Source organism: Panicum virgatum, chromosome 9K, assembly GCF_016808335.1.
Source record: "Panicum virgatum strain AP13 chromosome 9K, P.virgatum_v5, whole genome shotgun sequence".
NCBI classification, from domain to species: Eukaryota; Viridiplantae; Streptophyta; class Magnoliopsida; order Poales; family Poaceae; genus Panicum; species Panicum virgatum.
Genome location: NC_053144.1, coordinates 54,299,870 through 54,326,588, shown reverse-complemented (window position 1 = coordinate 54,326,588; position 26,719 = coordinate 54,299,870). Strand labels below are relative to the sequence as shown.

The window sequence follows — 26,719 nt, the reverse complement described above, 5'->3', positions numbered from 1 at the left end:
ATATGGGCAGCCATAACTATAGTCTGTTCTGAAAAAAAAGGAGTAGAAAAGCCATTAGGCTTATAATTGCTTGCAAACTCACAAGTAGACAAAACCGAGTAGCTATGCAAAATAATATACTTGCAAGGAGAAACATCATGTGGCGATCATAAACAAGCCATACAGTACTGATTGAGTACTAAGATCCCACATATTAAAGCAGTATAGTGAACATGGGCGAGATTACCACACTAATCTAGCGAGAACTTGATGAGCGGAAAGGCCATAGGAACGAGAACGGGTTCCTTCTCCTTTGACGGCCATTGGTTCTCCCACTGCTGCTCGAACTACTTGAGCTCTGGCTTTGGTTTGTTGATCTTGTGCGTGAGCAGCTAGCACCAGCAGTAGAACCCTGTGTGGGAAGCTCATAACGGCAAACAGGGCAGGAATTATGCTGCTCTAGCCAAGGAACTATGCAATCCGAGTGATACAAATGCTCGCATGGCATCTCTCTTGCTTCTGATCCCAACTCGAACTTCTCTTTACAGACAGGGCAGTGTGAGTCTCCACTTAGATGCCTCTGAGTGATCTTAACAGTGGGCATAGCATCAATCGAGGACTGTGCGGCAGGGGGTGGTCCACGACGATCATTCTGAGTCAATTGCTCAATGAGATCATCTAATCCAGGCCCAACGAAGTAGTCTGCAATGTTTGCCCTCCTCATGCCAACACCGCGCCGTCCATTGATGAACACATCAAAACCATTATCCTCGGTGAGATGACCAGGGAGCTGGCCACGGAAGAGCAACCATGGCCCTGAGCCAAACTCCATCTCTAAGTCCGAAAAGATGTTTGGTCTTCCTCTGACATCAACCTCCCTGTTCATCCCAGCCATACCATGCCGCATCACGGCGGAGATCGCCTCCATGATCCCAAACCTTGGGTCACGATGGAAATCAGGATCCATCCCAACAAAGTGGCTCATCAGTGCATCTACATCATCCATTTCAGCCACAAAACCGGAATCACAGTAAGGACAAACCATCTCCCGGCCACGAGGCCTTACCCGCTGTCGGCATTGGTAACACCAGTATGATTGCCTGCCACCTGACATTTTCCCCAGTTAATGCACTGCCTCGTGAAAATTCAAAGTTGAATCTGAACCTCGTTGGCACTGCAAAAATGACAAGACGTTCAAGATCTGAGCACAAAGTTCAACAGGGCATATAAGCATATTAAATTTCAAACGCAAGTTACGTGATCCTACTAGACCATGTACACAAGCTTCCACAAAGATCCAATATAACAAAGTCAATAAGAAACTATGATCAGAATTATAAAAAATATATAAAAAAATAAAAGACTGAAAAGATTCAATTGAACACCCAAGATTTCAAAAAATAAAGCTTTACAGATAAGCATATATAATAATTCGCTTTAGAATGAACAGATTGTTCCAAGAAACATATACACATAAGCGAACCTTCTTGCAACTGTTTCTAATGAGTCAAGCAAGTAAACTCTTAACCTGTCTCAACTCTTTTTAAAATCTCAACTCTTAACCTGTAAGACTAGGATGTGAATTCCAACGATCAAATTATATAACTTCGCCGTAGACAATAGCTTTCTCCAACCCACTTTCCAAACAAATCTCCCGCCTCGACCCGAACTAATTTTTCTTCAATAGGAGGCAAGGGAAAACTATTTTTTCTTCAATAGGAGGCAAGGGAAAACGGAGAGACAAGGCAAATTTATTCCAAACGTGAATGGGTATCCTCTAATTTGGTTCTAGAATACGTGCGCTCGATGGGTCCCAACTCCCAAATACATCAACAAACTGGAAAAAAAAACGAAGTGGACCATAAACTGCGGCCGTCACCTCAATTGGGCACCAAGGTGTTCTACGGCGCTGCACCACTGAGATCGGAGGATGGACCTCGTGCGCTGATGAACGCCACCAAGAGAACCCAACCCAACCGCAGATACAGCCATACAGGCCACGGGTTGGATCTTTGGGGTACCGCCTGGCACACGAACCCGGCGACGGACAGGGAGGGGGAGGAAGAAATGGGCGGATCGGGCCGGGCACCAGACCGGCTCTCGCGCGACAAGGGTATCCGTCCGAGGAAGGCTCGGATTACTCACCAGGGCACGAAGAAAGCCGTCGAGCCCCCGCCACCCAATCCGAGGGAGGAGCGGCGCGCTGCCACCAGGCGGTAGAGGAGGAGGAGGAGGAGGAGGAGCGGCGGGCGGCCACCCGCAGCCAGGAACTCCGCCACGACCCGAAGAGGCAGGGTGTGTGGGGAGCGGAATGGTGGGCACGGGGGCCGCCAGAGACCGCGATTTTACACCCGGCTTGACTCCGCCGGGACCCAGTGCTGTGCAGCAGTCACTGTCCCCCACACGTGGGGCCCTCATGGCAGCGGCGGGCCCGGCACGGTGGGTCCGGCGGGTAAGGAAGGAACGCATCGATGCGATGCCCTCTCATCGGGTCCCGAGCCCCTGGCCGCGCGGCCTCCCCTCGCTTTCCGTGAGATGCTTCCGCTAGTGGCCGGGCCCCGGGCTGGCGGGGAGCCGGGCGGGTGCCGCGCGCCCTGCCGACATGCGGGCCCGGCCCGGGATCCGGGGCCACCCGTCGGCGTCTGGGACTGCGGGGGCCGCGTGGAGCTGGAAGTTATTCTGTGGTGAGGCCCACGTTAAATGTCCCGCGGGACACGCGATACGAGGTCGGATCGACCGTCGGTGGGAGGAACGGACGGACGGATGGGGATGTCCCCTCACGTGGTGCTGCGTCATGATGTCGGGGGTTGGGGTGTGGTAAAGGCTATGTTTGGTTACAATTCTCAAATTTTTTTCAAAAAAGACAAATATATGCAAAGAGTATTAAATGAAATTTATTTGTAAATTTTTTTCACGGATGAATGTAATTTTTTGAGACGAATATAATGAGTCAAGTTTCACCAGGATTGGCTATAGTAATGCTACAATATTCATCCCTAATTATTCTCTCATCGTGCGGTCAAATGCCTTATTACCTACAACATATGCTACAATATCATAATTGTGCATATTGTTTTAATTAAATTTTATTTAATATCTTTAATTAGTGGTCAAAGATAAAAAAAATCACCCCTAACCAAATAAGGCCAAAAGTTCCTCCGTGCTGGTCACGCTAGGAGGACGCGCTAATCTGCTACTCTAGGTCGCTTCCATGTGGGCCTCGCTACCACAAAAGCTACTAGTACTACTCTACTCCTAAATATTTTGTCGTGGGTGAAGAGATGCGGCTAAACTTTTAAAATCTAATGTAAATATTTATAAGAAATATAATATGTGTAGGTTTTATTACGAAAGATGCTATTATAGTGTTATGAATTTATTAGATTTTATAGATATTGTTTTAATGAAAAGGTGGTCAAGGTCACACTTTGAAGACAATAAAAGACAAAAACACATACTCCAAGTTACTTTTTATTAGGCAGAGTGCCTGGACTGAAAATACAATACGGTTTAAAGAAAGATACCATATCCACATAGTATCATTTTGTGTCTTTTTATTAGGCAGAGTGCCTGGACTGAAAATACTCCAAGTTGTTGCACATTTGTCAAGGTATTAAAGGACCTATATCTATTATTACTAAAGCGAGTAAGGTTTCCACCCAAATTTTTGGTTTGGTATGTTGGTTTGGTCCGTCTTTGTCATTGACAGGTGGGTCTTAGTCCATTCCGTATACGAGTTGGACCCTCTCAGTCCACGATTTGATCACATAGATTCCTACAAATTAACACAAGGACACCAATATGTATCCGATACTTATACCAATTTTGTCCGTAGCAACGCGCGAACATAATTGCCTGGTCTCTACTAATATGAGCACCGGTTGTTAGTCTTTGCTATGAATTGTGTCTATCAAATCCTAAAAACAATATATACACTACCGATTCCCTCAAAACAAAAATATAAACACTATCCCAAAACTTTGGGTATTCTACTCAAATTATTTTATACAAAGTTCAAGCAGAAAAACAAGTTTTCTAGTATCAGAATGATCGGGGAGCAGTTTATTTGTTTTACTTTGGGAATCGACCAGTTGAAACAGTTCGTGACGCCAAAAAAAAAAGAGAGAGAGAGAGAACAATTTAACGGTCCACCAATTCGCGTCCTCGACCATTTCCAAATTTCGAAACTATCTCAAGATGAAGCCCACCCACCGAACTTCCAGGCCGCGGAGCCAGGCAGCCATGCACCGCCGCGGCGAGGCGAGCCACCGGGGCCAGAGCTCCTCCCGCTGCCGAGGCTAGCGAGGACGACGCTGCCCCGATCATTGGCACCTGCCACTGCCACCCTCCGTGCTCGCGTCAGCGCTAGCAGCCTATTCGGCGAAGGCCGCGACGGCAACAGCCGGAGCCGGCGGGGCGATGTACCCGTGGCGCCAACGCGCACCACCTGTTCGACGAAATCACTCGTTCGCGTGGCGCTTGAGCTCATGGCTACCGTGGTTCCCGTTGCAGACGGCAGACCAGGAAGGAAGGGAACTGGCGCAGAGGGACCTCGCCGTGGTGGAGTGGGTGGGCGGCGACCCCGCGCGCACGTCTCCTTCAATTCCCTCGCCGTCAAGAAGGTGAGCCGTCCCTTTTGCGATTGTCCCCGCGTTTGTTCGTGCCGATGAGTGAGGAGTTTGCTTCCTTGCTTGCTGGTACCTTCTGCCTGTATGTGCTCGACTGCTTGTAGTCTTCTCCCAATTCAAATGGCCTGATGAGTGATGACTAGCTTGGCCTTGGCCCTTCCATGTGGTAGTTGGGTTAGCGCCTGCTCTCTGTGGATGTTTGTCGCTGGATGCATATGTTCATGTACTTTTGCTTAGAGGGAGTTCCGTCAGTCCGTCACGTGTGCTAGCTGGACGGAACTGGCGAGCTCTTCAGGTTAGTTACGATATGCGAGCCATTGCTGCATATGCATATGCCACCAATGCCAGAATCTGCCTTCATGTGCATTCTTAATGCTGAATCATTTCCAGGGCAAAACGGAGCTGGATTGCTATTATTGATGAGAGCGTGTTGAAGATGTTGGCCCTACATTTTAGTTAGACCGGTGTTTCCTTTTTGCTTGGGATTCCCTCTTTTTCTAGTAAGTTTCCGGATAAAAGACAATCCTGTGTTCTTGAATGGCCCAAACGGAAGGTCGGCGAGGAATAGGATCGATAACTTGTAAAAAACAATCCCGCTTAACTTAATTTTTCATCACATTTGCAGAGAAAGAAAGAAGTTTGCGAGTAGATGGTGCCATGGTGGTGACTGATAAATCAGTAGAGCCTTTCTGTATCAGCCTCGGAGGCTATCTTTAGGCAAACAGAGTTTTTGTCTCCTCAAATGATGATAAAACTATAGACCCCCCTGTCCTACATCCTTGTGGTCCTTATTAGCTGCTAAAATTATAATGGTAACATTGGAAGAATTTATTATACCTGTCGATCCAGATCTGAGTTTCTCGTGCCGCCATGAACTGTGAGTCAAATGAAGCGTGCCAACATGATGGCTAGAAATTCGTAGATTGTGTTGATGTATTCTACAATAGTAAAATGATCCCATTTATGAATCACATGGTATAGCTGATTTATCAATTGTAAAACATTGTTTCAGGCAGCCATTTATGCTTTTGTATTTGTCTGAATAAATGATATACTTAAGGCATCCTTAAGTTTTTTTATATTCATATTCCGATGAAAACTTTTTTCTTATAAAGGGTTTAATCCTTTTCCTCTCAATAGCAACAACTAAGTATTCTGTGAATTCCATTTTTTATAAACCCTGCTTTCATGCTAGTCCTGCAGAATTATATCTTCCACAAATGTAATGGCATCAGATATACGCTCTCTGCTGGTTTTGTGAGAAAAAATGGATTATCTATTGCATTTACTGGATTCTTCAGAGTATCTATATGGATTTCATCTTTGATAGGGCAAGTCTATAAGACAAGACCTCAGTATGCAGAACATAGTGTATAATGAAGCAGTTCAAATACGTGAGGATGTGGTACAGTCCTTTGTGAATTCCCTTTATTGCATCAACCATGTTTTATAATTCTTGGTTGTCTTGTTCTTCTTGAAGCTTCAATTTTGAAATTGAACTTATAGAGGTTAATATGATTACCCTTGAAGCTAAGTTTGGGGAGGTCAGATAGCAGTTTCACGTTATTCAAAAACCACATTTCATTCAGTTTAAGTTAGATTTTCTGCACTCTGCAAATCAATCTTAATCTACCTCTTCTTTCCTTGAAGGAATGTTGCAATTTTTTAATTATGTTGACCAAATGATCACTCTGTGCTCATGGTATCAGGCAGATAACTAGACATGCTCAAATGATTGTTTAGGTTTCTCTTTTGTTCCTAATTTAGGAGTGAATGTTTTTTCTCTGAACTATTGTTTAATTGGTGATAATTTCTGTCAGGCATTTTTGCCATCAGTTTTTACCCATTTAGTGGTCTTTTTTTTTGGCACTGTTAATTTTGCTGTGTTGCTGGCATACAATTATTTTTCAGCTGGAGGAATATCATGCTTCCAGTGTAAACTTATATTGAAGTATGCGACATCAATCAAAGCTTTATCTAATATACCTGCTTACTTTCCAGGTAACGTTTCACATTAGGTCCCATCAAAGATTTGCTCAGTCTTGCCAGGGTTCAGATGCATCTTCATTGTATTTCCTAAGCATGGAGAAGTTAACAAAATGCCTGCTTTCTCAGTTTTATTTGTATCACTCAATCCATGAGAGTGATTCCCACAGCAAAAGAGGGGTCGAATATTTTCCTTCTATGTGCTTCTGCATTTGGGCTGCTTTCAAGATTTCATTTCACAGCAGTCTTAGAAACGCTGAAATGAAACCGGCTATTGGGAATGGCCTTACCTTCTATTGCCATTTTAGCTTCACGAATAGAACGCACTTTGTTCTTTATGCACAACTTTTTTTCAAAAACGTGCAAATGCACGTGCTTCATTAAGGAGTAAAAAAAGAAGAGTTAACAAGGAGTTGGTCAAGCTCTCCCAAAGGAAAACTCTCAGTTCGTTGCTTGGCAACTAGGTTTCGCGTATTCTGGTGCAGCTCCTCTCTCTGCTGATTGGTATTCGTCTGTACTTAGATTCACGAATGCTGGGTCTGCATGGGCAGACGATGCTCGACAGTCATGCAGCCACCAATTCAATCCTAGCTTCACAAGTACACATGCTGTCTAGTTTCGAATGTTGTATTGGAAGATTATCTCGCCTTCGCATTTAACAATCTGATCACCTCAATTCAAGCTTTACCGGTCCTGTCAAACAGAAACCGTAACACACCGAAGACACCAAACCACCAGTACGCTTCAAAACGGAACTATCAAACCACCACACGGAAGTTTAACCCTGATCAGCAGACCATCGATTACGATTTTTAAAATCAGCCTCTTCATCAAACATAAATTCCATGCAGGCTAGACAAGATCCCACACCCTTCATCTGGGAATCAAAACTACATATGGAGAGGATAAGTAAACTTCATAGTTGAACATGATTTCAAGCTCTCCATGAACTAGAACCTAGAGGTTTATCTCTGTTTTCAACAAATATTCGAATTCATCCCCCATACAACAAATAAACTACTCATCATCCTCAGCCTTGGCCTTCTTCTTCTTTTTCTTCTTCCCTTCAGTGGCTGTCTTAGGTTCAGCATCCTCTGAAACTTCACGGTTCTTCTTCTTCTTCTTCTTGGGAGTTTCAGAAACTTCAGCATCGCCATTGGTTGCCACATTCTCCTGCTCCTGGGTCCCCTCTAGCTTATGCTTCTTTTTCTTCTTCTTCTTCTCAGTTCCAGGCTCGGCTTCACCGTCAGCAGCATTGGAAGGCTTATCCAGTTCCATTGAATCACCATCAGCCTCAGTTTTGGACTTCTTTTTCTTGCTTTTCTTGGCAGATGCATCAGTCCTCTCATTATCTGCAAATATTGAAGAACAGCAAACATCATCGAACATGGAATGGGTAAGACATTGTCCCAGAGCAAACTAAAATTAAAAGAGCTTGCATTTCTGATAGATGGAATTATCCTATGCTTACCATCATCATCAATTGTGGTTCCATTAACCATACTTTCAATAGCAGCTTTCATAACATCAAGGTTTTTACGAGGCGCAACGCCCTTGTCATAGAAGTCCAGTCTCTCCTCAACTTGCTCACGCAATTTTTGGCCAAAGACAGATGTACTTGCCTCTGGAGTCAGATTACAGTGGCAAACAATCAAGAGGGATGCTTCACAATGAGAATACTCAGCATAACAAAGAGTCTGGTAACAGAAACCTCTGAAACTAACCTGAGTAGCAATCAATGCGTGATGCAATTGAGCATTTGTTTGCCAGGTAACGAGCCATTCTGCCCTTGTTCTTGGTTGAAGCACGGCCAATGAAGGAGGAGTGGAATATAAGGCCATACTTAGGTGTGTTCCCTCGAGTTTTCAGTGCTCTGGTGGACAAAGCAGAGAAGCATAAGAGCCATATTATTGCGACCACTTGACAGCCATATTATTGCGACCACTTGACAAAGTGAAATCAGAATTACAGAAAAACTGGGAAATCATAAGATGTTGACTGCAGCAACCTGAAGAGTGCCTTCTCAGCACCAAGAATTTGGAGAGTGGAGGCAGGACACTTGGCAAGATTTGAAAGACTGCCAGCATGAGAGATTAGACGAGCTCCAACAACTTCACCAATCAATGATGTCAGATTTGGTGCAATATCATTCATCTTAGTAACAAGATATTCATAAAGGTTTTTACGGTATTCAGACAGATTCATAACCCTTTGAGCAAATTGTTGGACATTAATCAAATCAACTGGTGACAGATCCTGGCCTGAAAAACAAACAAACCGTAAGTGAATTTGCTATGACCGCTACAGTCAAATTAAGTCAATTAAACTATATCGCATTACCCATTGAGGCCTTTGCTGCTTCAACAATTTCTTTAGCCTTGTCCTCGTCACCAACTATATCAGCCAAAGCAGGAATATCTTTTTCCGCCAAATCAGATTTGTTCACGATAAACTTAGCAAGCTTGGCATAAAGGTAGTTGTCATTGACAATCTTGACAAGCTCAGGGAAGTGCCACGAGAACCATTCCCTGCATTTTAATTACGCCAAGCATTCAATATTCAAACTACCGCCATATTGAAACTCCCAAAGTAACTAACCAGAGCAAATAAACTCAGATACAAATACGCAGACTCCATGCTACAGACAGTTAACAAGAAATGTGACAGAAGAAAAAATGGAACAGACCTAACTCTCATGGAGAAGGAGTTGATGTCCTTGTCAAGAGTATCCAACAGAAAGATTGCCTGAATCACCATGTTGTCAACACGGTTCACATTGAACTTCACCTTGGCCCTGCTGTAGCTATGCCCCAGGCCGAGTTGTGCCTTCTCTAAGTCCGACTCCTAAACCACAGGTAACAGGAAGTTAAGCATAACCATGCATCCAGCTTTACCACATAACTAGCCTATGATATCATATATCTGCAAGCTCAGCAGGCAAAGCTTCACAAGCATGTTCACGCAACTCAGAGACACAACGGAAGCGTACAAAGCATAATATGTCCTGTACGAATATATTATGGGAAAAAACCACCTTGAGCTCCTTGATGAAGCGGTCGAAGTGGAGACGGACGCCGCGAAGCAGCTCCTGGACGAACTCGTTGCTCTGGCAGGGGATGCCTGTGACCTCGGCGATCTGGGAGCCGACCTTTGGCTCGACGACGCCGAGGCTGTACTTGGCCTTCTTCCCCTCCTTGGGCTTGGGCAGATTCAGCTCCAAGAAGCTCCTCAGCTCATCGGTCATGATCCCTGCCCAAAAATACGACCAAACCCCGCGTCAAAACGCACGCGTCTTGCGGTGAGGCTCATCATGAGGTGGGGGGAAGCGGACCTTCGGAGATGGCGTTGCACTGGTTGAGCGCGTCGACGGCGGAGGAGAAGGGGTTGAAGGCAGTGAGCTTGACGGCCTTGCCGAAGCGTTCGAGGTCCAGGACGGAGGAGCGCACGGCTTCCACGCTCTGGCCGATCTCATCGATGCCGTACGCGTGGAAGAGGCCGTAGCCGGAGGCCGACTCGAACAGCAGGTACAGCGCCATCTCGCCGGCGGATGGCGGCGGCGGTGGCTGCTGCTGGTGGCTGGGGTTGGGGGGCGGCGGAGGGGTTAGGGTTTTAGGTGGACAAGGAAGAAAGGTTGGCGCGGGGGGCAGATTTTATGGGCTCAGGCTGGGCTCTTGTGGGCCGTCGGATTATCCTTTTTCCTTCTCACCCTCCTCTAATTTCTTATTTCTCCATTCGTGTATTAGTTAGGGAGCGTTTAGTTCCCAAAATCAAAAAATTTTGGGTGTCTCGTCGTTGTTTGACCAGATGTCGGGAGGGCTTTTCGAACACTAATTAAAAAACTAATTTCAGAACTCACTTGGAAACCGCGAGACGAATATTTTGAGGCCTTTGACCGCATCATTAGCACATGTGGGTTACTGTAGCACTTATGGCTAATCATGCCCTAATTAGGCTCAAAAGATTCGTCTCGTCGTGTACATCCAAACTGTGTAATTAGTTTTATTATTTAATTACATTTAGTGCTTCATACATGTGTTTTAAAGGGGAGGTGAAAATTTTTGGGTGAAAATTTTTGGGAACTAAACGGGGCCTTAGTACTTTGGGCTAATGAGTCTTACATTCTTTTGGACCTCAACTAAAAAAAGCTTTAAAGGAACATATACGAACTAATAACGATATCCACAGCAAAGGGGAAAAAATAAATATGGACTGTATTCTTGTCTCGTGCTTGTTTGCATACGAAATTTTGTTCACCCATTTATGTGTTCGTGTCATCTTATTCCTAACTTAGCACCAAATTATTCTTAGAGCGAGAATGACCATCTCTCTCATTTTACTTGATGTCAAAGAAGAAAATGAGATAGAAATTGAGCACGGCTTAGCTGGTAAAGTTCTTGCGGTGAAACATGCTCATTCGTATTCGAGTCTGCGACTTAGCATATGTACTTTTATTTTTCTAAGGCCCTGTTTAGTTCTTAAAAAATTTACTACAGTATATGTTACATTAAATTTTTAGACACATGCATGGAGCACTAAATACGGTTGAAAAATAACTAATTACACAGTCTAGCTGGTTACGACGAGATGAATCTTTTAAGGCTAATTAGTCCATGATTGAACATTATTTATCAAGTAACAATGAAATATGCTACAATACCAAAATCCAAAATGTTCACCAACTAAACACACACTAAGTTTTAACCAAAATGCTGTTTCTTTGAGTGATGGCGAGTAGCGAAGTGCTCAGTGTCCATAGTGACTTCATCAATTTCGAGAAACTGCCAGCCCAATCTCCATGTACTTTATTTTTCTAAAATTTAACCAACGCTATTTCTTTGAGTGATGGTGACGTGCTCGGTGTCTACAGTGACTTCATCAATTTCGAGAAACTGCCAGCACAATCTCCGATAGATTATCATATACTCCCTCCGTCCTCAAATGTAAGTTATTCTGGAATTCAAAATTTATCCTCAAATATAAGTCATTCTAGGATAAGTATGTACTCAACCATTAATTGTGTATTGTTTTCAGGTCTTTCCAAATAGAAAAATGTGCTTGCAACCATGTATGGGAGGTACATATGGGGAGAGGTGCATGAGAAAAGACATAGTAGTTTAATTAGCACATTTTCAATGCTTAATAATTAAGAGTAGGAGAGTCTTTTTTAAACAACCATAATCTGTCCTAAAAATTCTAAAATGATTTACATTTTCAGAACGGAGGAAGTAGGTAACAGTGCGTACGTGTGTTGAAAAGGAATAAAGAATAAGCGTGCATGCGTATAATTTATCGGAGGTTATTATATGCGAATGGGTGCTTACGTGTATTGAAAAAGATGAGTGTGCGTGCATATTTGTGAATGTATGCATGTATATGATGTGTCAATGTGTTGGAAAAATAATAAGATAAAAAGGCTTAGCGCTGTAATTTGCATTGAAGAATTGTAAACTGACTCATAAGAAAGCAATAATTTCAGGGTCTGTCAATCGAAATCCTAATCGAGTAAATCAATCGGAATTTTAATCGGAACACGAACAAAATCATCTGAATCCCAATCAAACATGGACAATTAATACCTCGCAAGTCATGATACAACTTGTACACAGTGTAAAAGAGCAAAAAGTTGATAGTCTCATGTAAATCTAGGTAAAATCTATATTACCCGTAGCAACGTACAAGCACCATTCTTTATTTTTTTTACTATTTGCGTGAGGGGGAAGCGTGGTGCATATATTCTTTAATTTTTTTACTATTTGCCAATAATCCCACATTCGAGTATTTCTCAGTTACCAGATAAATGTAGTAGCATAAAAAATACTGCTGGACTCATTTTTTTAGCATAATACTGCTGGACTCATGCTATCACAATAGAACCAATTCTCCTGTTCACCACCAATAACAAAATGGAAAAAAAATCCAATTCCGGTACCGCGTCTACTTGTCCGTTACGTAGCCGCCGTCGGCCCGTCGCACGAGTAGTGGGCCAACAAGCCAACAGTTTGCTTCCGCGTCGTACCTCACGCAGAGCCCAGCCCAGAAAAGGCCCATCTGCCTTACGCGCAGCACCAGCGACGCCGCCATCCATCCACCCGTGTCCTCTCAAAACCCTAGCTTCGCCCACATCGGAGCCTCCTCTCTAGCCTCTCCCACCGCCTCCTGCGACTCCTCTCCGTTCCCCCCCTCTTCTCCCTCGCGAACCCACCACAAGAGAATCAATCAAGAAGAAGAAGCGGGAGAAGGGAGATGGCGAAGAAGAAGGAGAAGGCGGTGAACGTGTCGGGCAAGCCGCGGCACTCGAACGACGTCAACCGCCCCAATGACAAGAAGGGCGCCGGCGGCGGCGCCGGCGGCGGGGCCCGGTCCGCGGCGACCGTCCGGCGGCTGAAGATGTACAAGACGCGGCCCAAGAGGGACCTCTCCGGGAAGGTGCTCAGGAACGAGTTCCAGTCCAAGGAGCTCCCCAACACCCGCATCGAGCCCGACCGCCGGTGGTTCGGTGAGCGCATCGCCCCATGCCCAACCCGACCCTCTCTGTGCCTGTTTGCTTTCGATTGGTCCCTATATAAGCTTAGCTGGTGCGCCAATTAAGCTGTCAAATGCTGCACGGTGGCTCCCGGGTGAATTGCTGCGCTGTAGCAAAGCGTTGCTTGTTCCGATGGTTGCTACACGTTATGTCCATTGACGGATGCTGGTTGCTTGTACCTATCTTATGCTGATGTGGTTCTTTGTAATTGCAGGCAACACCCGGGTTGTGGGCCAAACACAGCTTGCATTGTTTCGGGATGAACTCAAGAATCGTCTTTCTGACAACTTCAGTGTCATCCTGAAAGAACGGAAGCTACCACTATCACTTCTGCAGGATCATCAAAAGGTGCTACTCTTACGTATATCATTATAATCTGTCATGACGGTCATCAGCCAGTTAAAATGTTGGTGAAAGGGGCAAAAATAACATGTGTAGCTTCATTAGTTTGACTGAAGCAACTGGTGTCAATATTGTTCCCCTTTCTAGTTGGTTGAGCTGTTGTCTCAGTTGGATATTTAATAAAAACGAAACATGCACCTTTTCATTCCATCCACTGTAAATTACCATACTTTATGCAGAAATGTTCTTATGTAAGTTTACTTTGTCTTCCTGCAGCAAGCGAGAGCACATTTGCTTGATGTTGAACCTTTTGAGCATGCTTTTGGGCCAAAGGGCAAGAGGAAACGCCCGAAACTAACTGCTCTTGACTATGAATCTTTGCTGAAGAAAGCTGATGATTCCCAAGGTGAGTCAGTATTTTGCTTCTGAATAATTAGTATTCCAAAGTAGTGCATGCCACTTAAGAATATAGCAATCTGATTGGTTCCATTTAACTTTTTAAGTTGACTCAACTATTATTAGTCAACCAATGCTTTTAGTCATTGATGTTCCATAACTGCTATAGCAGAACATGCAACTTTGAATTTCGTTGGATTGTTAATTGCACACTTCCTTGTTTGGTGTACTTTCTGTTTTAGTTTTAGTTGCATGAACATGTATATTTTATCTACTTCAGATGCATTTGAGCAAAAGTATGCTTCCTCAACGTTGCCAAGGGAGGAAGAAGAAGATGGCTTAAGGGATCTAGTGAGGCACACGATGTTTGAGAAGGGACAGAGCAAAAGAATCTGGGGTGAATTGTACAAAGTTATTGACTCTTCAGATGTTGTTGTGCAGGTTCGTACACAGTTCTTTTGTCCATGTGAAAATTGCAGCATGAACTCAACCAAAGGTGTGCTAAATATCAATGCCTTTTTTTTTTATCTTGCAGGTGTTGGATGCTAGGGATCCAATGGGCACTCGATGCTATCATCTAGAGAAACATCTAAAGGAGAATTGCAAACACAAACACTTGGTATTCTTACTAAATAAGGTATTAATTTAAGCTCTGCAACTTATCGCTGTACAGAAGCTGTCACTTTCCTGTTGCGATTTCTGATGGCATAATGATTGTTTGTTCCATTTTTTATTTAGTGCGATCTAATCCCTGCTTGGGCTACAAAAGGATGGTTAAGGACCCTGTCAAAGGACTATCCCACCCTAGCATTCCATGCTAGCATCAACAAGTCATTTGGCAAAGTAAGTTTGCATTTTGCAGGATATTTGTAAGTGTATCATCTCTGTTCTATTATATAATGACCCCTTAATTTTTCTGAACATGTCCAGGGATCTCTTCTGTCAGTATTGAGGCAGTTTGCTCGTTTGAAGAATGACAAACAAGCTATATCTGTTGGATTTGTTGGGTACCCCAATGTTGGGAAGTCATCTGTTATTAACACATTACGGTCGAAGAGTGTAATTCTCTCCTCTCCAATGCTTTCAAGATATCATTTCTAGTGATATTTCAGGTTATTCTGATGATTGTGTTATGCCTGCAGGTTTGCAAGGTCGCGCCCATTCCTGGAGAGACAAAAGTGTGGCAATACATCACTCTCACTAAAAAGATCTTTTTGATCGATTGTCCTGGCGTTGTGTATCAAAATAATGATTCAGAAACTGATATAGTTCTAAAGGGTGTGGTATGTATCTTCAGCTGTGCACATTTGATCCTTTTTAGTTGGCTTGATCAAAGACTTACTTTGAACATCTAGTGACCCCCCCACCCAATAGTTGCTATTGCGCTTAGAACAAATGTCTAAGGGCGTCTCGAACAATGTATTGTCAGTTAGCCAAGGGAGAGCCACATCTGATTTTGCTTATGTGGTGTAGTTAGTACAGTCTATAATGGCATTTCATAGACATGTATTATTAAAATACCCATGTGGATCCATGCAAGTTTTAAAGAATGTGTTATAACTAGACCATCGGATAGGTTATGCTAAATGATGTGGGCAACCTTATAGCTAGCAAGCTATCTTTACTATTAGAGACACCGTGTTCAACATGAGGTGGGACTATACACTTTTTGAGGAGAATAGTGTTGACATGTCCTATTGCATATTCTTGTATTTATTGGGATGCCAACCATCTTAGAAACACTAGTTTTCTTGTCATCCCCTTATCAATACATGTATTCTTTCTAATTTATGTACTTGTCACTAGGTACGAGTGACAAATTTAGAGGATGCTGCTGAGCACATTGGTGAAGTTCTGAGGCGTGTTAAAAAGGAGCATCTGCAAAGAGCATACAAAATTCAAGATTGGTATGCTGTTTTCAAGAACGTTGTAATATAGTATTATCCTGGTTGCATCTTTCATGTTGGTTAGTTGGCAGGAACACATCAAGCATTATTTATATACTGTGTGCTCCCTGATGAATAAATATACTAACAGCCTTTTCAGTATGCTCCTAAGTATGAACACTGATTTTTAGAGTTTGATACAATTAAAACCCATGACACGGTCTTATGCTGAATTAATCTGTTCTTTGCAGGACTGATGATAACGATTTTCTTCTCCAGCTGTGCAGGACTACTGGAAAACTTCTCAAGGTATGAATGTGTTTTAATATCTTATGAGTCTTGCTATACTTCTACCAAGTGTTTCTCCCACTTGTTTGTAGGCAAACTGATATTTTGTATATATTGTATCTGCTTATTACAATTTTTTACAGTACTATGTGTTAGAGAGACAATTCACCCACTATATTGTTTACCCTAATAATTACGCTTTTGGTTCTCAGGGTGGGGAGCCTGACCTGACAACGGCCGCCAAGATGGTTCTTCATGACTGGCAGAGGGGTAAAATTCCCTTTTTTGTACCCCCTCTGCAGCAGAGTGATGATGGTGCATCTGAAATTGCTGAGCCTGTTGAGAAAACCGAAGAGGATGGAGTAAGCAGCGACCGGACTGCTGCCGCCATGAAAGCCATTGCACGGATAATTTCGTCTCAGCAGAACCTGAATGTACCTTGCCATAAGGAACATGATGCAGACAATGAAGACATTGAAAGTGAAGATAACGAGGAGATCGAACTTCCAGAGCAATCAGAGTAACTTCGGGTACGGATATGGACTAAAGTTGATATGTCAGCACTCAGGAGTGTGTAGTTACTTAACCTCGTTATCACTGTAGTTCCAGAAAAGGATTCATGTTGGTTCAGCCGCTACAAAGGATGGTGATTTGCTTAGCCACTCGCCTAATTTTTTGTAGCTTTTATCGTACCTAAATCTTGTAATAGTGCAAATAGAGCAGTTTTGCTAGCTACCTCGTTGGATCGCAGTGTTTATCTGCTTCAAATTCAGTTATATATACATTTTTCTTAAAAAGGAACATATCATGTGCAAACCAACATCCAAGGGGCATGCTACCTCGTTGGATTGCAGTGTTTATCTGCTTCAAATTCAGTTATATATACATCTTTCTTAAAAAGGAACATATCACGTGCAAACCAGCATCCAAGGGGCATAGGGGATTAGGTAATTGTACACTTAACCCCGTTCTAATCATATTTTTGCAAATCTCCCCTCTCACTTTCTCTGCGCACCCTGATCCGGTGGCTCAAATTGAAGTTTGCATGGTTTTCACGAAGATGTTGGTTTGCATTTGATTCGTTCTCTGCCTAAAAATGGTCAAGTCATCCTTATTTTTATATAGTTTCTATCTATTCTGAACTTACTGTTTTTTTTACGACTTTATGAATAGCCGCATACTTGGATCCTTATTTGGCAGTCATCTGGCTTTTCTTTTCTTGTGGAGTTGAAGCCCTTCTGAAAAGGCTTTTTTAGCGGCCATACGAGTAATTTTGGGCAATACATGCCTGTTGTAGGATAGGCCGGTGGTGGGTTTGCTTTTTCACCCATGTCGTCTGGTGAAAATGTATTTGTGGTTTTAGGGCTTCTCGTTTGAAGCTATTTTTGTTTTACCCATTTGATATGATTAAACTCAGATATGTGTAAAAGCCTAACTTAATGGGATTGTTGTTACACTTAGGACAAGCCTAGTGTATATGGATCAAGCTGTCTGTATAGATGGACACCATGTCAGTAGGCTTTGCTTGTCGAAATCTACACGATGTTAAAGATCTAGGTGTAGCAATAGACCCATCATTAACAAATAAAGGTCATAGTGATAGAGGCGAGTAAGAAGAGAGATCCCTTTTTTTTCCTATACGGATCACGTGCTACGGAGCCGGTAACTAGGGCCCAGTTTAGATTCATAAAATTTAGGGTTTTTTGGATTCTTGCCATTATAATTTTCTGATTTTGGAAGAATGCCATTACTATTCATATTATTGAAAATTTGCCATTACAATTTTGCATACCTCACACCCATACCCTAATCTACGCTTGCGGCGCACCTAGGCCCACTGTCAGGCCGTGTATTTCCGTATAGGACGGTATTGCCCCTCCTCTTTCTCTGTTATCCCGCATGCCACAGCCCCGAGTCGTCCCCTCCTTCCTTCTTCGCTTCCTCTTCTCCCGCACGCCATTGCCGTCGACGTCTGGTAGCCCTTGCCGCCGCCGCCGCCCTTGAATAGTTGGCCCCTGGCTTGACGACGATGAGTGGGAAGAAGATCTGGCGGGCGCCATGCTCTGGGTCGAGCTCAGCGCAGAGCCCGGCTCATAGTCCGCTGCTGCCCCCACTGGTGGATTGCCCTTTTTGCCGCATCGGGTTGGTTCGGATCGTGAGCAAGCAGCCCAAATCTTATGGCCAAAGCTTCGTGAAGTGCCCTAACAACATCAAAATAAGGCGTTTTGCATCCAATTTGTGTGCAATTTGGGGTTCTTGTTTGTGTTCATGCGGCTAGAGTTCAATCCCATAAATGTAGGACGACCCAACTACATGTAGCATCATGTCCGAGGCGCAATATGCTGCATACTTGCGCAACCCAGGGGAGCTTCCAGCTCGTTGAAAGAAGGTGATCCCACCCAGCTGTGGAGGCCATGGAGGCGGTTATGATGACTGCATTTTGGAGATGAAGCAAGAGGTAGATGCATTGAAGCTGAAAATTGACAGTGCCGTGGATGGGTTGTGGGATCTGAAGGTGCAAGTACAGAGGTTGAAGTCGGAATCTGTTGTGATAGCAGCAGTTTGTGTAGGTGTAGCTTTGGGTTGTATTGTGAGCAAAATCTGGTAGTCTGGAAGTAGTGAATTAGCTAGCCATGTGTGTTTGGGTTTCTGTCTTTGAAGTTGTATGACAATTGCAAGACAAATCTGGAATGAATGTTACTTGTGTAAGCATATGGATGACCATTGAAGTTACTAGGAATATTGGCGCGCTAACGCCGCGCCCATAGGGAAGGTGTGTATAGCGTGCGCAGTAAGTCGACTGCCACAATCAATAGACAAATCTAATTTGTACTACTGAAAATAAATATGGTAGTTCTTTGTTCATATATAGCAGTTATGTTTACAGTTTTGTCAAACTTAATAGGTGGCTCTATCTAACAGGGGAAAATACTGTAAATGATGATCATTTTCCCATACAAAGTAATCTGATCTGAAGCAAGAAAAAAGGTACATGTGACAAACTATCTCAAAGCAGAAATTTTATGCCTCTGATCAGCAACCAATACAGCATATAGAGAAAAAAATCTGCAGTAAATGTGAGATTTTTGTGAGATATCCTAAGTAGGAATTATAACACTTTGTAATAACAACAAAACCAATTAAACTAACTACAAATACATTCTCGAAATATATCACAATAAAAAAAATGATAGTCATTTTAAATTTATCCAAGTGATACATCGGATCATGAATTACCTTTGATAAACATGCAACAATGCACATGTAAAGTTGTAATATACACGGTAATGGAACTGAATCAAATAAGCAAGCATCAAATTATTGGTAGATGAACTTTAATGTAGTATGGTAATGTCAAACCCCCATCATCAAATTAAATAATGGAGAAAAACCAGTTTTAGCAATGGGAAATTTGCCCCTATGTTTTTTTATATTTTGGATCGATAGGCTGGTTCAATCACATAGTAACACAGTGGTAACACCAACATATAATGAAAAAATTCAAGATCAAGCATAAGGAATGTACATATACCTGCCTGACGCAATTTTGCAACCCAGCTCTGTTGTCCAATAGAAAAGTATTTGATATTTGAGTGGTGCAAGGAAGAAAATGGTTGGTAATATTTGTAATGCAGGTTCCTATCTGTCACCGACAATCATATTCAAAGGTCTAAGGCAGAAAGTACAGGAGGAAACCGCTGAAAATAAAATCAGTTGTCAATAGGCCATAAACATTTTGTCTCTTAAAATCACAATGATGACATTGCCAAGTGCATAAAAATAATGATAATAACTGAATGTGACAATTATGGCGCTAGCATCATGATCTCTATCTTAGGGCATTTCAGTTGAATCCATTATAAACAGTAAACATAGCACCTCTCATATGAAAAGGCATTGAAGATATGACTACGGCTTTCCAAGCACTCAAGCCCAGGCTGAGACAAATAAGAGGAAGCAAATGCTTATTTATCTTCAAGATGATATTCGAAGAAAATATAATTTGGCAAAAGACAAAAATTTGATACACCTCTCATGTGACTAAAGCAAGATATGGTGGATCCTAAACCCTGAATGTTATCATGTTGATAGACCAGCTATGCCAAAAGTAGTTACATCTAGACCAAAACTGGTCATATCTGGTATCTCACAAAACTGCATGGACTTCAGCTATGCACATCACATTTAGTCTTTGTGGTAGCCAAATGTAGAAAAAAAAGTAGAATCAGTGATGCAATTTGATAAACACAAGGTACAGATATGCATCTTAAAAGATACAGGAAGGTGCATGAGATGTTCAAGAGCTACAGATGTATAATAATAACTTTATCTATTCTTAAATATCATTCATCGTCATAACAGGAAGGGAAAGTAAACATAAATGACAATGGAAATATAGATGTATATACAGAGAACTAACCTTGAATTTTGGAAAGAAACTGTGCAATAAAAAATAAGTTCCTACATAGGAAAGAAATAAAAACAGAATGGATTCGTACATTCAAATCTAGCAGGCAATCTGTGACAAATCTAAATTATGTTACCGCACCGGCTGAATTTTATGACAAATATGAAAAGGAAGCAGCTTCCAGTTCTATACATCTCCTTGCATCATACATCACATTGATGTAACCAAAGTTAAACTTGCAATTTTGTATCAGATTCACAATATTTAATTATTAAATGCTAATATGCAATATTGGCTTAACATGAAACAATAATCATAACACTTCAATCATCAATCTATGAGGAATTTTAGCCCTACCAAACTACAGAACCTAGCAAGGCCGCATCCTTTAGAATTCTGACCTTTCCAATGACATCAAACTCAATTTTTTAACATCAAAATAGAGTTCAATCGTGTGTTTCATTTGACCATGTCTAGGAACATGACTTTAGCAAATAATCCACTTCTGCAGGCACTGACATGCCCACATGCACTGCACAACGTGTAAGAAACAAAACACATTTCATGAGAAACAAAGCTATAGCAGTGCCCCCCAATTTTTCTTTAAAAAAAATTGAGCTACATGCTAAAAAGCAACCAGGATGATAATATTTAGGCATATTTTCAGGCTCCATTCAAAATGCACACATATATTTTGTAACACAAAGGAAAAACCTGATGAAATGTAAATCACAGGATGCACATGTAGCTAATATATGACTAACGCGATAATACAAATCGGTCAAATTGAACACGAAGTATCTATAGCATTTAAGTCAATCAATTTAAATACGCCTAGCTAAATGTAATTGAACCCCAAAGCCGAGAGAGAGAGAGGCAAGTATGGCAGAGGGAATCAGAGAAGCCAGCGGAGGGGAAAAGCGGATGTGGAGAGAGAGAGAGAGAGGCAAGCATGGCAGGGAGAAGCCAGCGGAGGGGGAAAGCGGGGGGGGGGGGGGGGGAGATGGGGCAACGTTCATCCTCCCGGCAATCGGAGGTAGAGAAGATTCACTAAAAACCTGCAAATTGGGGGGGTAAAATAATCACCTGAGCCCAGCAAACGCGGATGGCGCTGCAGCTCCATCGATCCACCCATGGAGTCATCAAAGATCGGATGGGATCCTGCCATCACAGGGGGAGAGAGGGAGAGAGAGAGAGAGAGAGAGATCTAAGGGGAAGAACCACCGGCAAGGCAACCGCGCGGCCGCGCACCTGGACTCCCCAGGAACTGCGGCCGCGTTCACGGGTGAGGGTACCGAGGCCGGCAGGGATGGCGCAACCTTAGGGCAGCGGCACCATCTTCAATCCGAGCAGTCCCTCCACAAGGACCATGATGGCGGTGGCGTCGATGGCGTGCATAGAGGTGACGATTAACCGGCGCCCACCAGCCATCGCCGCGCCCGGCCGCTCTGCGAGGCCACGTGTGGAGGGTGGGGTGGGGGGAGGGACGGAGGAGCCAAGGAGGCGAGGGATTGGGAGAAGCTCGTCCGACCGGAGCAGCGAGAAGAGGAGAAGAACGGAAGAAGCCAACACTGACTGAGTGGGTTCTCCTATCCTCGATTTGGTGCAGAGGCAATGGCGTCGCCCCTGAATAGGCAGCGAGCAAGCGGCGGCCGCCTGACTCAGTCATGCGCGTAAGGCGCACGCGAAGCTTCGTGGTGACATTAATCGATGCCTCGGCGCGGTAATTTTTTTTGTAAGAGTCACACGCGACGCACTAGTACAGGTGAAGAGCCGAGAGGCTCCCGGAGGGCTCCTTTTGGTTCAGCGATGTAAGTTTACATATTAATTCACTTTGAACATACTGAATTGAAGTTGAAACCAAATTCACATATGGATGACAATAGCATACACCGAATTAAATTCAAATAGCTTGTTCACATTTACAAGCAGGACATGCCATGATAGGCACTAACACACAAAAGCTTGAAAATAGCTTGTTCAAGTTTACAAGCAGCACACACAAAAGTATTACAAACTTGTTCTAGTTTTCAAGCATTACATGCCATGATAGGCACCCACATCTACAATTCACAGTTGCAAAATACATTGCCACATTGGATTGACATACACCATCAGGTTCAGTGTCCATCACCAAAAAGTAGGTCCAACAAGCTTCTGACTACCTTTGCTGGAGGAGCAGCAGCATCTCTTTTCTGTCTCTTCTTCGCAGGTGTTTTCTTCTTCTTAGGGGTTTTCTTCTTCTTTGATGCCTTCTTCTTCTTCTTCACATTTGATGGTCCTGCTGCAAGTGTGTCCTCTGTCCTCTTCCTGTACAAGTTTGTTTTGGTAAATAACAATAAATGCATATAGTTTGGTCTTAAATAATTGAGAGCAATGACAACCTTTTATTTGTTGGAGCAGTTTCACCATCCTCTCCAACCATGCCAAGTTTGCATGTCTTGGAGAAATGTCCAAAACCTCCACACCGTTTACATTTCACTTTCTTTTTGGTGGCCCTTTTCTCTAGTCATCCTCTTTGCCTTTGAACCTTTGGCCTTCCTGGTGCTCTTCCAAGCAAAGGTGGGTACACCTTGAAGCCAAGATCAACTTGTGACCATTGTGATCTGTCTGGCATTGCCTCAACTCTACCTTCATAAGCAGCTCTGAACTTTGCAACTGAGTAATATTCATGCACAAAATCAGCCAGTTACCTGCCATTCTCTGCACCCACACTTCTTGTTTTTCAGATCAACTTGTGTCTTTTCTGGTTATTCCAATCATCTAGCAGTGTGACTTCTGCAAAGTCATCATCACTGACTGTAACCTTCACAACCTTGAGGTTCATGCTTATGAGGTTCAAGTGCTTCATTACACCAGGTAGGATTCCATCTTTCCATTTCTGTGCAAGCTTCTTTCTCAGGTACCTTTTCTCCATTATCATCTCTCTAATTCGGTCAACTAGCTCATGGAGATGAAGGCCTTTGAAGTCCTTAATCTGAGCATTAAAGCTTTCAGAGACATTATTAGTCAAATAATCACATTTACTATCCTCAGAGAAACCACATCTGTACCAAAATCCTAGGATGATTTTCCTGGAAGTAATCTATTGCATCAGGAGCAAACTCAAAGATTTTCTTCATATGCCACTTAAACATGCCCTCTGTGTAGTTCCTTGCAGCAGAATACAAGTGATCAGTGAAAACGTCTCCCGCGTAGTACTTCATGAAATTTTTGTACATGTGTGTCGGTACCTCTGGACTAGGGGTATCTCCTCTTGCTGTGTCAAGACTCGCATAGTTATCCGTAACTACGCCCTAAAGAGCTGAGCAGCCGGACCCCTGGGTCCGGCTCCATCTCACCAAACCAACGGTCCCGGACCCGCTTCCCGCTCGGGGACGGGTCCGGTGTCACCACGTGTCCTGGAGGTGTTGCTATGTCTAGGCGAGAGCCTCGAAGTTATCCTTAACTACGCGTTAACGGCCTGAGCAGCCAGGCCCTCACGGTCCGAGGCCTTTCTCACCCGGTCAGCGGCCCCGGACCCATCCCTTGCTAGGGAAGGGTCCGGTGACGCCACGTGTCCCGGTGAAGGGAGCGCTCAGCCAAAACAGCCGGGGGGCCCGGACCCCCCACGGGGTCTCGGATCCCCATATACTATCCGGACCCCTCAGCGGGGAGGGAACAGATACCCCGCCTGGGGGGGTCCGGAGCCACCACATACCCGCAGGCGCAAGCACGCGCTCGGCTGCGAGGCTTCTTCGAGAAGACTCGCCCACCTACCGCATTCAATGCGGAAGGCGTTAAGTGCGCTCTGCCACAGCAGAGCCCGAGGTGACTTTTGCCAGGCTGTACTGTTGGTCGCGCGTTACCAAGGCGCACAGTGCAGCCGCTGGCACCACCCACGCCACGCGCGTTAGTCTGCGATGCCAGTTAGACACGACAGCCCAGCGATGGAGTATCATAACGCCTACGCGATAGACCCACAGTCTACGCCGCAACCTACACCACCTCAACGGGCACCTCGCCGATGGGACAAGTGAAGACCCCCTCGGTCAGAGAGTCTACAGGGCGACGAAGCGTATCCGGGAAGAGATTCTCAACCACTGTAGCACCATTAATGTCTATTTCGTGGTATACTATACATCCTCGTTGGGCCCACCTGTCGGGGTCCAACGCATGTGTACGCGTCTCCCTTGCACTATAAAAGGGAGGCGCCCGTTAGAGAAGGACTCAAGTCGGAACAGAGGACTTGGAGGCAGAGGCTAGACTCATCCTCAAACACAAGAGCTATACAAACTCTCAGTGGACGTAGGGTATTACGCTCTGGCGGCCCGAACCACTCTAAAATCCCCGAGTGTTCTTGTGTGCTTGCTTCACGAGTAGATCTGAGGTATCGCTTGCATTTCCCCGAGTAACCACCCTCGGGGATTAGGCGGGTGCACTACGCCACCCGGCTGTGGCCCTCCTCCTAGAGCCACCACATCTGGCGCCGTCCGTGGGGAGCACGCAAGCGTTGGCCAGATCTTCGCTCACCTCCTGGCTTCTGAGGTTGAGCTCATCCTCTGCAACGACAACAAGAAGATGAAGAGTGGCACGGCGTCACTTACGCCACATGCCTTGACACCGAGGCAGCAGTGTCCTCGGTGCGGTGGCGCACGATAGCGGCGCCTGCTGTGCGTCGCCACTACGACACCTCAGAGCCGGCACGGTGGCACGCAGGGGCGACACCTGCTGTGCGTCACCCTGCGACACCTTAGCGTCGGCTCAAGGTTTTCTCTCAAGCAACCACCGGGGGTCCCCTGCGGCGGCACGACGTCGGCTCAAGGTTCCCTCTCAAAATGGAGCCTGGAGCCGACGGCTGTGGCTCAGGAAGGATGTCTGTCGCCTTCTCCCTCGCCTGGCTCAAGCCTCCCTTGGAGCTGCTGCAGACAGGCGTCGACCTCCACCACAAGGCGCGGGGGGCCTGTGCCAGCACCAAGGTGGAGCCGGTGAACGACCGCCCTTCTCCACACTCCGTGCTCGTCCAAACGAGCACTCGTCCTTCCGCTGCGCCTGGGTGACAAGCTGGCTTCAGCTCACTATGAGCGGCCATCGGGTTGGCTTCCGATGGCAGCAAGCAATAGCAGGGCCACTCCCATTCAAAGCCAAAGAAGTTATTCTCATGTTATATGAGCATGAAGTAGCTCTTGCGCTGAGGAGGGCCCTGCAAGCTCCCGAGGTGATGCTGGATGATGCTGTATAGGCACGTCCAGGGCGCCTTCGCCACCAACGACTGAGAGGAACCTCCAAGTTGGCAGTTCCACTCCGGCCAGGAACGCGCATGCCTTATGGGACGACGGCTGTAGGTTACCACTAGATAGGATTGAGTGTGTTTCTCCTTTGTAATGATGTGGTGCCTACGTGTGGTCCAGAGCGGTAAAGGTCCGCCCTTGTAAACCTGACCTCTGGCTTCATCGCACAAATAGGCGACAACCAGCAAGTGGTCCAGAGCGGTAAAGGTCTTGTGTGCTTGCTTCACGAGTAGATCTGAGGTATCGTTTGCATTTCCCCGAGTAACTTTAACACCCCGTGTGTTAATTACCTTAATTAGGATTAATTGGGAGCTTAACTTGACATTAGTGCTAATCGGGTACAGTTTATGGGTCCAGATATATCTTTCCGAAGTCTCCCGAACCGGCCAGCACGTTCCCATGTTCAAGTCGTCCACGGCATCGTCTCCTCCTCGCTCACTTCCTCGCCTCTCTCTCGCGCGTGTGCCACCATGATCGTCGCGGCCACGAGCCGAGCCGCGCCGCTGCCGCTCAGACCACGCCATGCCTCTCCTACTCGCGAGCGAACGCCGTCACCGCACGCCTGCGTCGCCCATGCCACCACGCGCCGCGTCGGCCCTGCCGGCCGTGCGGGTCGCGAGCCCTAGCTCTGCCGGCCTTGATGGCCGTGAGGCCGCCCTGCCCTCACCGCCGCACGCTGCCCACGCCTGTGCATCGCGTTGCGGCACCCGCCACCCGCCCGCGCGCCCTCCTCGGCCATGGTCGCCGTTTCCCCAAGCTTCACCGTGGAGCACCCCTCCCCGATCCTCCTCGGCCCCAATCGACCCCGAAGCTAGCTTCTCCACGGCGCACTGAAGCTTCCCGGTCCTCTCGCCGCCGCTCAGAGCCGTCGAAGCGCTGCCGCCGCGGAGCACCATCGCCGCCGCCCCCACCTCGCAGCAGAGAGCCCATCTCCGGCCGCCCCCAACCCCGTCCGAACCCACCAACGGGTAGAGCTCGACCTCCTCTTGCTCCTCCCCCTCTTTCCCCTCGCC

General features: G+C 45.2%; 3 protein-coding genes and 1 long non-coding RNA gene across 6 annotated transcripts; 2 read left to right on the top strand and 2 right to left on the bottom strand.

Annotated features, from left to right (window-relative positions):
- Positions 1–40: 40 nt before the first annotated feature.
- LOC120652351 (probable E3 ubiquitin-protein ligase RHC1A) lies at positions 41–2,327 on the bottom strand. 2 transcript variants are annotated; one of them, XM_039930139.1, is made up of 2 exons: positions 2,125–2,327; positions 41–1,153 (listed from the first exon to the last, which is right to left on the bottom strand). In XM_039930139.1, exon 2 carries the CDS (start codon positions 1,091–1,093, stop codon positions 236–238), a length of 858 nt encoding a protein of 285 aa, XP_039786073.1. In that variant the 5' UTR covers positions 1,094–1,153; positions 2,125–2,327; the 3' UTR covers positions 41–235. The 2 variants fall into 2 exon arrangements, with proteins under 2 accessions (XP_039786073.1, XP_039786074.1); XM_039930140.1 differs by lacking the exon at positions 2,125–2,327 and adding an exon at positions 1,859–2,096.
- Positions 2,328–4,041: 1,714 nt separating this feature from the next.
- LOC120652350 lies at positions 4,042–7,014 on the top strand. Of its 2 annotated transcripts, none has more exons than XR_005666544.1 (2): positions 4,042–4,902; positions 4,998–7,014. It is a non-coding gene; the product is annotated as an uncharacterized LOC120652350 (long non-coding RNA). The 2 variants fall into 2 exon arrangements; XR_005666545.1 differs by having other exon boundaries at positions 4,043–4,601.
- A 382-nt stretch (positions 7,015–7,396) lies between these two features.
- LOC120652349 (nucleolar protein 56-like) lies at positions 7,397–10,253 on the bottom strand. The gene is made up of 8 exons (XM_039930138.1): positions 9,925–10,253; positions 9,628–9,842; positions 9,280–9,437; positions 8,934–9,121; positions 8,602–8,854; positions 8,318–8,466; positions 8,065–8,217; positions 7,397–7,945 (listed from the first exon to the last, which is right to left on the bottom strand). Exons 1-8 carry the CDS (start codon positions 10,127–10,129, stop codon positions 7,611–7,613), a joined length of 1,656 nt encoding a protein of 551 aa, XP_039786072.1. The 5' UTR covers positions 10,130–10,253; the 3' UTR covers positions 7,397–7,610.
- Positions 10,254–12,665: 2,412 nt separating this feature from the next.
- On the top strand, positions 12,666–16,848 carry LOC120652348 (nuclear/nucleolar GTPase 2-like). Its single transcript, XM_039930137.1, has 11 exons — positions 12,666–13,089; positions 13,331–13,464; positions 13,735–13,864; positions 14,135–14,295; positions 14,390–14,491; positions 14,593–14,697; positions 14,785–14,913; positions 14,997–15,137; positions 15,661–15,761; positions 15,992–16,049; positions 16,241–16,848. The coding sequence occupies exons 1-11, from the start codon at positions 12,837–12,839 to the stop codon at positions 16,550–16,552; spliced, it is 1,626 nt and encodes a 541-aa protein (XP_039786071.1). The 5' UTR covers positions 12,666–12,836; the 3' UTR covers positions 16,553–16,848.
- The last annotated feature ends 9,871 nt before the right edge of the window (positions 16,849–26,719 follow it).